Source organism: Harpia harpyja, chromosome 20, assembly GCF_026419915.1.
Source record: "Harpia harpyja isolate bHarHar1 chromosome 20, bHarHar1 primary haplotype, whole genome shotgun sequence".
Classification (NCBI taxonomy): domain Eukaryota; kingdom Metazoa; phylum Chordata; class Aves; order Accipitriformes; family Accipitridae; genus Harpia; species Harpia harpyja.
Genome location: NC_068959.1, coordinates 8,492,262 through 8,503,622, shown reverse-complemented (window position 1 = coordinate 8,503,622; position 11,361 = coordinate 8,492,262). Strand labels below are relative to the sequence as shown.

The 11,361-nt window shown below is 42.9% G+C and overlaps 1 protein-coding gene across 3 annotated transcripts; it reads right to left on the bottom strand.

The window, feature by feature from the left end:
• Window positions 1–184: 184 nt before the first annotated feature.
• CNOT8 (CCR4-NOT transcription complex subunit 8) lies at window positions 185–8,301 on the bottom strand. Of its 3 annotated transcripts, none has more exons than XM_052816309.1 (7): window positions 8,233–8,301; window positions 7,116–7,315; window positions 5,282–5,475; window positions 3,648–3,809; window positions 2,672–2,816; window positions 1,888–1,998; window positions 185–1,563 (listed from the first exon to the last, which is right to left on the bottom strand). In XM_052816309.1, the coding sequence occupies exons 2-7, from the start codon at window positions 7,230–7,232 to the stop codon at window positions 1,414–1,416; spliced, it is 879 nt and encodes a 292-aa protein (XP_052672269.1). In that variant the 5' UTR covers window positions 7,233–7,315; window positions 8,233–8,301; the 3' UTR covers window positions 185–1,413. The 3 variants fall into 3 exon arrangements, with proteins under 3 accessions (XP_052672269.1, XP_052672267.1, XP_052672270.1); XM_052816307.1 differs by lacking the exon at window positions 8,233–8,301 and adding an exon at window positions 8,094–8,217; XM_052816310.1 differs by lacking the exon at window positions 8,233–8,301 and adding an exon at window positions 7,803–7,825.
• Between the last annotated feature and the right edge of the window lie 3,060 nt (window positions 8,302–11,361).

Sequence of the window (11,361 nt, the reverse complement as noted above, 5' to 3'; positions counted from 1 at the left end):
ACATTCATCAGCTACTGTACAATAAGCCTAAAAGCAGATTTTACTAAGAACTACCCCAGTAGCACATCATAAATAGTAAAAGAAGAAAGAAACTTGAGCATCTTTGAACATTTATCACTCAAATTCAGACTGCAAAACCTGGACTCTGGGAATTTTAGTGCTTGATGGAAAATCCAAAACAAGGCCTGGTTTAAAAAAATTTATTTTACAAAAATTAAAAACAAGTAGTATTTACAAGCATTTTAAATACCAGCTCTAAACCTTAACTCCTAATGATGGATTGTTTAAGCTTGTTTAAAATGAAAGACAAAGAAGTCTTAAAATTTTAAGTAAGTTTGCCATGTCCAAAAGGGTTTTTTTTCCTTTTTTCTTTTTTTTAAGAAATGTCATTACAGAGCTGTTGGGAAAAAAAAAGATACTATAGAATAGCTCATTTTTTAAAAAGTCAGAATCCCAAGTTGTTCTTCCATCCTCTAACTACTTTTCAGGTGTTTATAATGAAGTGAAATGGAGGTGTTTTGTCTGTTGTTAAGCATGTAGTAAAATCAGGGGCTGAAAAAGCACGGGGAAGAAGAAGAACAAATACTTACTTATCCATCTGCTGAACTACTTGTGTTGCAAGGAGAAGAATAAAATCTGTAGGTTAAATTGAAGAAAACTGAAGTCAGAGTATTGGTCCAATCCCTTGTCAAAGGTGAACTTTTACGCCTCTTAATGTATTTCCAGAACAGTTTATTAATACCCATAAGAACTAAGCTGAGGCTCAGTATAGGTCAAACCTGTACCATACAGATTTAGAAACTCTGGAGAGCTGATCAAATCAGCTCCAGTAATATCCATTCCCCCTGTTGTTAAAGCAAATCTCTGAATATTTTTAGCTGCAAGGATCATTTTTAATGTCATCCATTCCCAAACCTCTGCAGTGATCAAAGGGAGCAATTTCCACAGACTACACAAAGATAAAATAAGCAAAACATGAGGTGAAGCAGTCACCCTCACAACATGCAGAAGTTTTAAAATTAGCTTTATAAAGCACAATTTGCAAATTTGTGTGCATGTCTGTGTCCATTTTTACTGGATTTCCAGACCCTTAGCTCTACTGAATATTCTACCATTAAGTCTTCCTTGCAGATTCTGTACAGTATAAAGAGGAAAAAACCAGAGGTATACACAGTAGGTTCTGTCTTTTGCCCTTGGTATTAAAAAGATAGCAAACCACAAATGCTGGCATTAGGAATTCAGTCAACTGTCGTCTTTAGGGTTTCAAATGAAGATGCAGCTCTTCAGCAAAACTGCAGGGCTTCTGCAGGCTGTATACTGTAGATGCCTTTTGTTTGAAACACTATTAGGGAAAATGGTTGAGGACAGCAGCTGCCAATATGGTAACCATGTTCTGCTGAGGGGTACCGCTTATCAGGGCTGCATGTTGTTGATTATAGCCAAAATGCTCATTTTCTCTTGGGCCGAGTCCACATCTTCATTTTGTTTCTGAGCCACTCCTGTGCCAAGGCCATACAGCCGCCCGCAATACTTTGCATCATCAATTGTATCCTCAAAAAACAACTGCAGATTAAAAAAAAAGGGGGGGGGGGGAGAAACAGGTATTGTTTAATTGTGCCTCTACATCAGAAAGCACCCAATGCTAATTAAACAGCTCATTTGAAGTCAGCCACCTCCAAGATGCAGCGTGCGAATTAAAATAAGCACATGAAAGAGGAGTAAACAGAAGCCTGTGCCAGTATCAACAGCTTCTATTATTGACAGTTTGAAGTGTGATGGCCACAAGGCTCAAAAAAAACCCCAAAACAAAACAAAAAACACATTGTGCCTGTTCACATTTATGGATAGGAACTGGAGAAAGAAGAACCATAAAGAATACTGGAGTACCTCTTTCATTCTGAAGAATGCCATTCCCGTGAGAAGAGAGTCCGATCCTGCCTGGTGTTGTCGTCCAATTCGCTGCAAATCCAGCTGATCTGCCACTTCTTGAAGGCCACCCTGCAATGAGAACACAGGAGATTTTATTTTGGAAGATCCATCTCTTACCAAAATTGCCACACTTCTCCAAAACATGAGGGCAAACACTGGCTATGATGAATCGATGCAGATTCCAGCAGTACACACACACCAGCTGGGAGTGAAACACAGTGGTAAATACTGTTCAAGAATGCATACTCTTCTCAAATTTAGGTACCTTGCTTCCCTGCTGCAGATACTTGAGATGACTGTGGGTACATTCATAGGTTACAAATGCTGGACCTTTCCCTCCCCTTCCTCAAACAAGGCTGTGATTCAGTAGATAAATTACTTTCAACACTGAGTGTCTACCAGTTAATCAAGTCATGTAGTAGTTCATGTAGGAAGAAATACTCCACCTTGCATAGGGAGGATAGGCATACTGCATTATAATTAGCCTCTGAAATCACTGACACACAAACAGGAAGGCTACGGGAATGTCCCCTATATAATATACATATTGATAAGTCTATAACTGGGCAGGCAGAATCTATTAGATACAAACTAAGTCATAGGTGCTTATGTGTGACTACTAGCTTTTATACACGTTCCAGTTTTAAGACTTCATATATGCAGCAGTTCTGTCAATTAGCTTACTGTACACATACAGTGTTGATGCCCATCCATGACTTGCTTGCTGGGGATATACAAGTACCTTGAGGTTTTTGCAGCTCTTCATTAAGTACTTTACATCATAGATAGATGGGAAGAAAAGGTTCAAGATATGGAAAAATTCATGTTCCTCTTCTGGTAACCTGGAATCTGTCAACAACTTCACCATGTAGCCAAAGTCATAACCACTGAAAACAAAAACATACAGAAATCAGATAGATAAGCAGGCAACATCTATACTCGGTCAGTACCGATACCTCATTTTTCACAAGAGTTTTACGTGCTGTAGCTTTCAAACCTTAACATTTTCTGACATTCATAAAATTCCTCTGGATCAGAGCCAGAATTCATCCTGATCATCTGTGTCAGTGTAGGATTTCTGAATGCTCCCTGGGTGCCTCCGCTAACCTCTTGCGGAACAGCTAAGCCATTGGGAAGAACATACTGTCCTTCCCAACGCTGCAAGTTTCTGTAGCTATGGGCAATACAGAAAAGCAGGAAACCCTGTAAGTATCTGTTGCCACCACCTCCTCCCTGAAGTCCTTTCACTTGCTATGATAGGTATCAAGGACCAGAGCCTTTGTAATAAAGTTGCTTGAAATGCCACAAGACATCTTAACTACACAGATTTCTCCCTCTGCGTAAACACAAGGTGGAAGTTAAGAACACCACCAACATTGTAAGGGAGAAGAAACAAAAACCTTACTTTACAATGCACACAAGTTACTAAGTGTAGAAATCACATTTCAACGTGGTAATAACTTCTTCCATAGAGGAAGACCGTAACAGCGAAAGGATTTGCAAGCAACGCATACAAAAATTCAGACTAGAACAAAATGAAGTGCGCCAAGCGTCCTTACTTGTTAAACTTGGCCTTCCTATCTTGAAGCTTATTTTAAGAACTGCAGAGCTGCTAATTCTTCTCCTTAAAATCTGTGTCAGTCTCCATGGACAAAAGCAGCAGTATTTCAGTCAAAAAGAGATTTCTCACTTCACATCAGTGACCATCTCAGACCTACCTGTGGAAGGACAGCCATTTCACACTGTCACTAAGGACAACCCCAGATGTCATAAGCAACTCGGCAAAATGCAGGGTATCGATGCCTTCTTCTTCGTGCTTCTGGAACTGCAGCCCAGAGCTGGCAAGGAGGTCTATGGAATCCTGAGAGTACATGTCCTCCCTGAAGGAGAAAAGCAGCTTTGTGTTCAAGGTGCTACCAAGTCAAGACTCATTTTAGAAAAATTCTCCCCACACTGTATTTAAAAAATTGGAGTGACCAATAGGCTATCTCTGGGTTCCACATTTGTGTCTCTAAAAATTCAAATTGAAATAGTTTTAATACCACTACTGCAGCCTCCTACAGCCATAATAAGCTATTCTGCGATCGTAACTAGTTAATAATTCTGTTGCTAGTGCAAATTCCAAAGATTCCACCTCCATAGAACTGAATGATGTTTTGAAAAGTGCCACTTCTGCTAAGTGAACAGAAGCACCACAGATGGCAGCACGGAGAAAAGAGTTCTCCCAAACAGGAAGATGCGCAACTCTAAAGCCCTGAGCATCATTCCTGTCTACATTTTTCTTTGTCACTTCACAGCACATACCACCTTATCATCATCTCCTGTTCCATCTCTGGGAGTAAACAAAATTGCATAATACTTGGCTAAGGAAGGCAGACAGCGATGAGCGATATGTTTGGTGGAGAGCTGAGCAGGAACCTGACTTCTATACTAGTTTGCTTCATTTGAGGGTGGGGAGGAGGGAAGGACATGACAACACACGGAGCAAAATTCATGCCAAATTCGAAAATTGAGTCAAATTAAGTGATCACACTGTGAAAACCACTTCACTCTGATTTCAGTACTTTTAAGAGGCTCATAAATTTGTGGAAGTAAACATTGCAACTTTTGGGTTCAAGAACTATATGATCTGCACATACTAGCTATGAATTTTTCTTATGTTTTCCAATGACAGTTCCATAAAAATACTGATTCATTTCCTATAAATGTGGTTTTTGCCAGATAAACCCTCTCTTTATTTCCAGGCAGCTCTAGTGGTAATTATGCTGAGTTTGTCTTTACAATAACAGGGGAAGGGATAATGAAACTTGTTTCAACTGTAGCCCAGGATATTGCAGCATGGAAGAGACAAGAACAACTGCCACACTCCATTTAACACATTTCATTCTCCTGAACAGGTCTGATGATTACATCAGGTTTTTTTTAGATCCCAGTTTATATTTTAGCATGGATCTGTAAAGAGGTATTTTCCTTTTTGCTAAAAACAGCACATCCATTTATTTTTACCAGAAAGAGATGGATTTTTATATATGTATATTTATATACATAAAACGTATAAAGTCTCAGACTATAGCATTGTTCCGGAAAAAAAGTTTAAGGCACATAAAATTATTTGGGATAGGCTATTTATCAAGGGTATTAAGGATAGGATTTTAGCACGGCTTTGACTTCCAGAAATATTGCAAACTCCTGTCACACCAAAGTAGGTTCCCACATAATCTGTGTTAGAAATCTGAATTTTTATTGCTCAGAACCAGCCAGCAATGATGAACATATGGACATGTGCATTTGCCAAAGGAAAGCATCGCTTCACCAGAAGAGAATAGGCATTATTCCCTAGCTCGAGACTCACGTAAGGTTGAATTTAAAGTTAAACTGCCAGGTGTTGATGCCGGAAGGATATTCTCCTTTCTCATTTGTGAAAGTCAGGCCCAGCTGGATAATTTTCAGAAGGTCAACATTACACCGAAGGAGCTGATATTGATAGTCTATGGAACTGCGGAATTCACCAATTGGCCTTACAACAACTCCAGGAAACTCTGTGTCCTAGGAGAGAAGGGAAAATCTTACTTCACCACTTACTCTATTAGGAGTCATTATTATCACTCTATCAGGAGTCTATTCAGTTCCACACTTGCAGGTGTCACCACTGCATTCTATGAATTCTTCTGTAAAAATCACTTTTTTTTTTCTCCTTTTCCATATTCATACAGCTTTTAAACTGCTACAAGTCAAACACTAAAAAACACTACACAATTTGTTAACTATTGCATTCGTTCATTTATTACAGGTATCTCTTCTTGCAATTTTTTATTCCAAACCAAAAATGTTATAAAGTCATCCAGTATGCACTATTGTATAATCTAAACATCTCCGTCTTGCAAAGGACTAACTCTCTCATTTTCCCTAAATGTGTTAAAATGGACTTTTTAATTTATTCAGTGTTCTTTCATCTTCTAAATACAAGTTATATTTAGCACTCCGACCATCTTCATTCAATAGTCCAGATAGTGATAACCTTCACTGTTTTCGAGGAACAGCCAACGCCAGCATTAACGAAAACTACTGCCAATCAAAACAGACCTTAACAACAGAGCAACTGTCTATTAGGTGAAGAACATTTTACTTGACCAGTGATTGTGTGCTATCTTTGCTGAAACCCAAACTTCCATACTATTTTTACTCTCCGATCAGGTTACGTAACTTTTCCTAAGGCATATGCAAAAACTTTCATGAAGAATCCAGTGCTGTGTATCTGACAAAATTTCTCCCTTGCCCAGGATCTTTTTGTGTCCACTCTTACAGCATAGCCACTAAAACAGCTCATAAGCACACTTCCAATGAGATCAAACAGAAGCAAGAAAGCTCATTTCCCATTGATGTAAAAAAAAATAAAAATCACATTCACTTACACAACTGCGTTCTACACTGAAATACTACACACTCTGCAGGGGCATGTGTTTTTATGCCACGCTTTTATTAAGGACCTTTCATATCTTGAAGTTTAGCATTCCTAAGCAAAGTTAGCATAACTTACAGTATCATAACTAAAACCAGTTATTTATGTAACTAACTGCCTCCTGCCAAGCAGATACAGACTTTTAAGAGCAGGAAGAGATTCCTCCCACCTGGGGGAGATTCTGGTCATCTTAAACAAAGCTTTCTGAACACATTGTCATACCTACACCTACAGCCAGAATATTTTTCTTCCCTAAGAATCAACATCTGACCTCATTAAACAGGAGGCAGCCCAGCTGACTAGCTGTCACTTGCAGGTCTTTTGTCCTGCAGGACCATAGCATCTTCCATAACCACATGGAGAAAGACATTCAAAGGACAAATACACTGGTGGAAGACTAAAGATTTAAGCCCAGTTGTACATCTGACCTGTTTCATTTTTCTGTTGCACAAACGAATACATTACAAATAGCTAAATATTAAATTAATTCAGGTTTTTAAGGCGGTCTCTCTCTCTTCCCCATCTTTCATTCATTCCATACTCAACACTACTTGTACTAAATTCTGGAAGGCTTCTCCTGAACTGCTTTCTGATTTTTCACCACTTAACTTCTAGCTCAGTTTGACTAGGGACAGGGGGAAATACTTTCTCACTCAAGAATCAACTTATTCCCCTACCCAAAAAAATCCCTTGACTAAGGCAATTCGGTCAAGTATAAAATATTTACCATTGCAATGTAGCTGTAACTTAGAACAATCTCTCGAATCTTCCTCATCTCTTCTTCCAGATTGTTTGCCCATACTTCACAGATAACCTGGCTGTTCTCTGCAAGGGCTGCTGGCATCTTGCAGGGACCAGAGTGAAGACAGCTGATGTTTAATTCAGATGATGGTGTAGGATTGCAAGCTGTGTGATCTTATCAGTGCGCTGCATTAAACAGATAAATAAATAATGCTTTATATGAAGAAAGATCTACATGTAGGAATGAATGCTCTGTTGGAGTCAGTCACGCTTCCATTTGCAGCTTCAAATAGCCCATTTAAAGTTTACACCCAAGTTTTTCTTGCTTTTATCACTTCCTGTAAACACACTGAACGAGACCAAAACATAGAGCATCCGTTCAGGTTATGAGCACAATTAGCAGCCCAGTTACCTACGAAAAAAAGTCACTCTCTCCTTCTCCTGGCATAAGCTCTGAAACTTTAGGCATAAGTCGTACAAGCAGGGAACCCCCACGTTTAATGTCCAGCTATTGCGACAGCTTTCAGGAACAGCAACGGCACGCTTTACAGACTACGTTTATAGGGATGAGCTCCTCTGACGTAATTCGGCAAACACCGAAGTGAGGTATTTCAGCTTATGCTAACGGCAGTCCCAGCACTGCTACCCCCAGGATAAACCGCCGCTTGTTTACCGTTTCCTGACAGAACACGGGCAAAACGACCCCACGTCTCCGCAGCCGGGGCTCCAGCCGTTACCTGGGCCTGCCCGCCGCCGTCGGCGGGACTCAGCCCAACCCGCCACGGCTCGGCCCGCCGCGGGGGGTGTCCCCCTCCCTCCGCCCGCCGACAAAAGGCCCCGCCGCCCGGAGGCGGCTCATCCCCGTCGGGAAGCGGGAGTGCCCCCCCCTTCCCCTTCCCTTTCCCCTTCCCCTTCCCCTCAGCCGGGGGGTCCCGCAGAGCGCCCGGGGCCGCCCCGCCCGCACCTGCTCGCGCGCCGCCGGGCCGGGCCCCGCCGCTCGCGCTCCGGGAGCCGGACCGCCCGGCCGCTCTAGCCCTCAGTCCCCCCCGCGACTCGTCTGCTCCGGCGCTCCCCATCGCCTTCCCTCCCCCCCCCCACGCTACCTGCCCGGAAGCCGGGGCCGGGCCGCTCGCCTACCGCGCAAGCGCGATACGGCCTCCAGGAGGGGCGGGACTTCCGGGTTGCCGCTTATGCTCTCGCGAGAGATATGGCAAAGCCGCAAGGGCGCGCGGCGGGGGGGGGGAGGTTGCTGCGCGCGCGCTCCCGCGGAGGGGAGGGGAAAGGGAGGGGGCGGGGGAACGCCACGCGGGGTTCTGCCCGGAGTGCGCCTGCGCGGAGCCGTTGGCCTTGTGACGGGTCGTCTTTCTCCTCCCCGCTTCCCCCCCGCCGGTACGGCTAATGGACTCGCCCGCGCTCCCTGCTCTGGGAGAGGCGGGCGAGTCCAAAGTCCGCGGACGGGGGGAGGCATAAGGGAGTTAGGTGTCCTCCTCTCCCTGAGGGAAGGGGGGACTCGAGGCCGGGCGGCCATAGCCTCGGTGAACTTGCAGCATGCCGGCGTGGCCCCGTCCCCTGGGACAGGGACAGCGCCAGCCCCTGCCTGAACGTCCCCAAAAGAATTAGCGGCCGCCCTTGGCTCACCAAAGGGAGAGGAGTGGGTCACGGCAGAGACCCTTAGGCCGCGGCCTCCGTCGGGCCTGGGCTGCTGCGAGGCAGGAGTCTCCCCGCAGACCCACGGGCCTTTGCTGCGCGGCCCAGCCGTGGGCGCGCAGGGTTGCGGAGCGGGACGAGGGTGTGTTTTTCCAGGCCGCGACGGCAAACTGCTGCCGTCCTGGCACATGTTGCTCATATGTCGTAGTGCGTAGCAAGCTCATTACTTGAGGAAGTTCTGCCTCTTCCTGCAGAAGCTTAGAAGTCATTGTTCAAGTACCTACTATGCCTGCAAACTTTTAGGCTGACTCCTCCTGTTCCAGAAAGGCTATTTAAATTACATTAGCAACAGAAGCTTGTATCCAGTAAAGCAGCATAATGTAACTGGTTGTGTAGCATAGCTGCCAACACTTGCTTTGCTGGCAGGTGCTGGCAGCAGACTCTGAATTTATTTGGGAGCTCGTCTACTAATAATTAAGCTTAGTATTTCCTTTCTTTTAGACTGCCAGCCTGCTGGACAGGGTTGCATCTGTTATAAAATACTGCAGTTCTGGTACTGTTGCAGAATTGTTACCTGCCCACCGTTTGGGAGTCTTTCCTCTCGCTGAATCTCAGCTACTTGCCTATCATTTTGATACAAGTGTCTGGAAAAACAAATCTTGGTATCTTGTGCACTTCAGACACAGTTCAGCGTCTCAGGTTTAATGTTCATGCCTCAGCAGAAATGTAACTTTTAGAGAAGAAGAGGTTTTTCCAAGTACTGCTCTCTATCAAGTGACCTTGGTGCTGTCAGTGCCTTATGACATCCCATTACTGAATGTCACTTTGATTCAAAGTTTATCTTCATAGATGATAGATAGTTACCATTTTGCCTCCTCAGCTCTGCAGTCTCTTGTATTGCATAATTTATATATTATGCAATATGCTAGATTGGCAGAAAGTAATCACCTTTTTTCCCATGTTCACCTGCGTTTGGGATTCCATGCAAGAAAACATACGTTGTTAGCAGGTAAATATAGCAGGTTAGATTACAGCACTCTGTAAATAAAAGGTTAGATTTTTTTTCCTAAAGAGTTCAGAGTAAAATAAATATATCATTTTTCTTGTTCAGAAACCCAGTGCTTGAAGGTATGTTGAAGCCAGGGAAAAAGGGAGGATGAATCTTCTCAGGACACCAAAAATATGTATGCCTTGCTACTCAAAAAATGTATTGCGGGAAATAATCACTTGTGATAAATTATGCTTGTAATGCTTAAAAGTTTGCATGTAGTTTTTAAAAAAAAGCTATTCAAGAATGTTTACAAGCACTGGTGGTAAGAGCTGGAAACATATTTTGCTTAAGGAGATCAGAATTTGTTTTTTCAATCATGGCTAATTTTGATCATGGCTAATAAAGATGAAGAATAGCTGGAAAAGGCATGCTGCTCTTTTTAAAAGTCCTGTAGTTCTTCTATTTGGAAGTTACCAAACTTTCTTCCAGGTCCAGCACTCCAAAGCAGGTTCTTGAAGACTCCTCACACCCTCTATATGCTTCCGTTAAGACCAGAGTAAAAAAACAGTCTGTGTGTGCAGACCGTCTACATCATAAGGTGGAATAAAGGGCTTTAGTTCAACATTTTCACATTAGTCAGCTTGAGCTGCATGTCCTGGATTGTGCCCTGTTAAAACCGTTGTGCGTTTTCTTTAGAGCTTAGTAACAGCACCACAAATAGTAGAAAACTTGCTTATGGAAATCTCAAAATGTGAACTGAGAGTTAAAAGATGCAACTATTGCTGAACATGTTTGAACCGTAACAACAAGGCCATCATTTCCACTTTCCTAACCCTTCCATTGCTCCACAGATGCTTGTAAAGCGTACCGCTGCCGTACTAGGTGGTGGCACACATGTGCCCTGGCAGGTGGTTAGAAATATAGTTCAGAGTGCAGGGAATTAATGATTAGGTGAGGTGCGCTAATTTCTGTTTGACGTTAGAGGAACTATCAGTGTGGGTTTGCACAATCCTGAAAGATAACTCATAGTTTTTCTCCTTCTAATGCTGTTTTCAAACAGCGAAACAAACAGCGACTGTTACAAAAACTGTGGAGAGTGAACAAAGAGAGGCTATTTTATGAATTATCTGATCAAAAACTCCTTCTGCTGAGAAGAAATCAGACTTCTTGCATGCCTCAGCAAAGATTGCACTAACATTGGAGGGTTTCTGGCGAAGACGCCAGTGCAGGGCACAGGCTAGCCAACAGATAGAAGCAGCTTTTAGATTACTGCCAACCTGCGCTAGGCACAGACTTGCAGCAGAAGGTAAATTACATTTACATCCTTATGACTAATATGCTGAGCTCTTTGTTCCTAGTGGGTATAAATATTTCAGAGATAACCCATGTCAGAATTGAACAGCAGTTAAAAAGAAACACTGAAGTCTGTGAAATTCACTGGCTTATCACCTACTTTTGGCTATTGGATGAACAGTCCACCTAGTGCAAGCTCAAGTCCAAATAAATATCAGCTCAGGACGATGTTCATATGGTACTCCTCTCTTGAAATGGCAATTTCCACTTCCTCCTCTGCATGTGTGTAAATAGTTTGAAG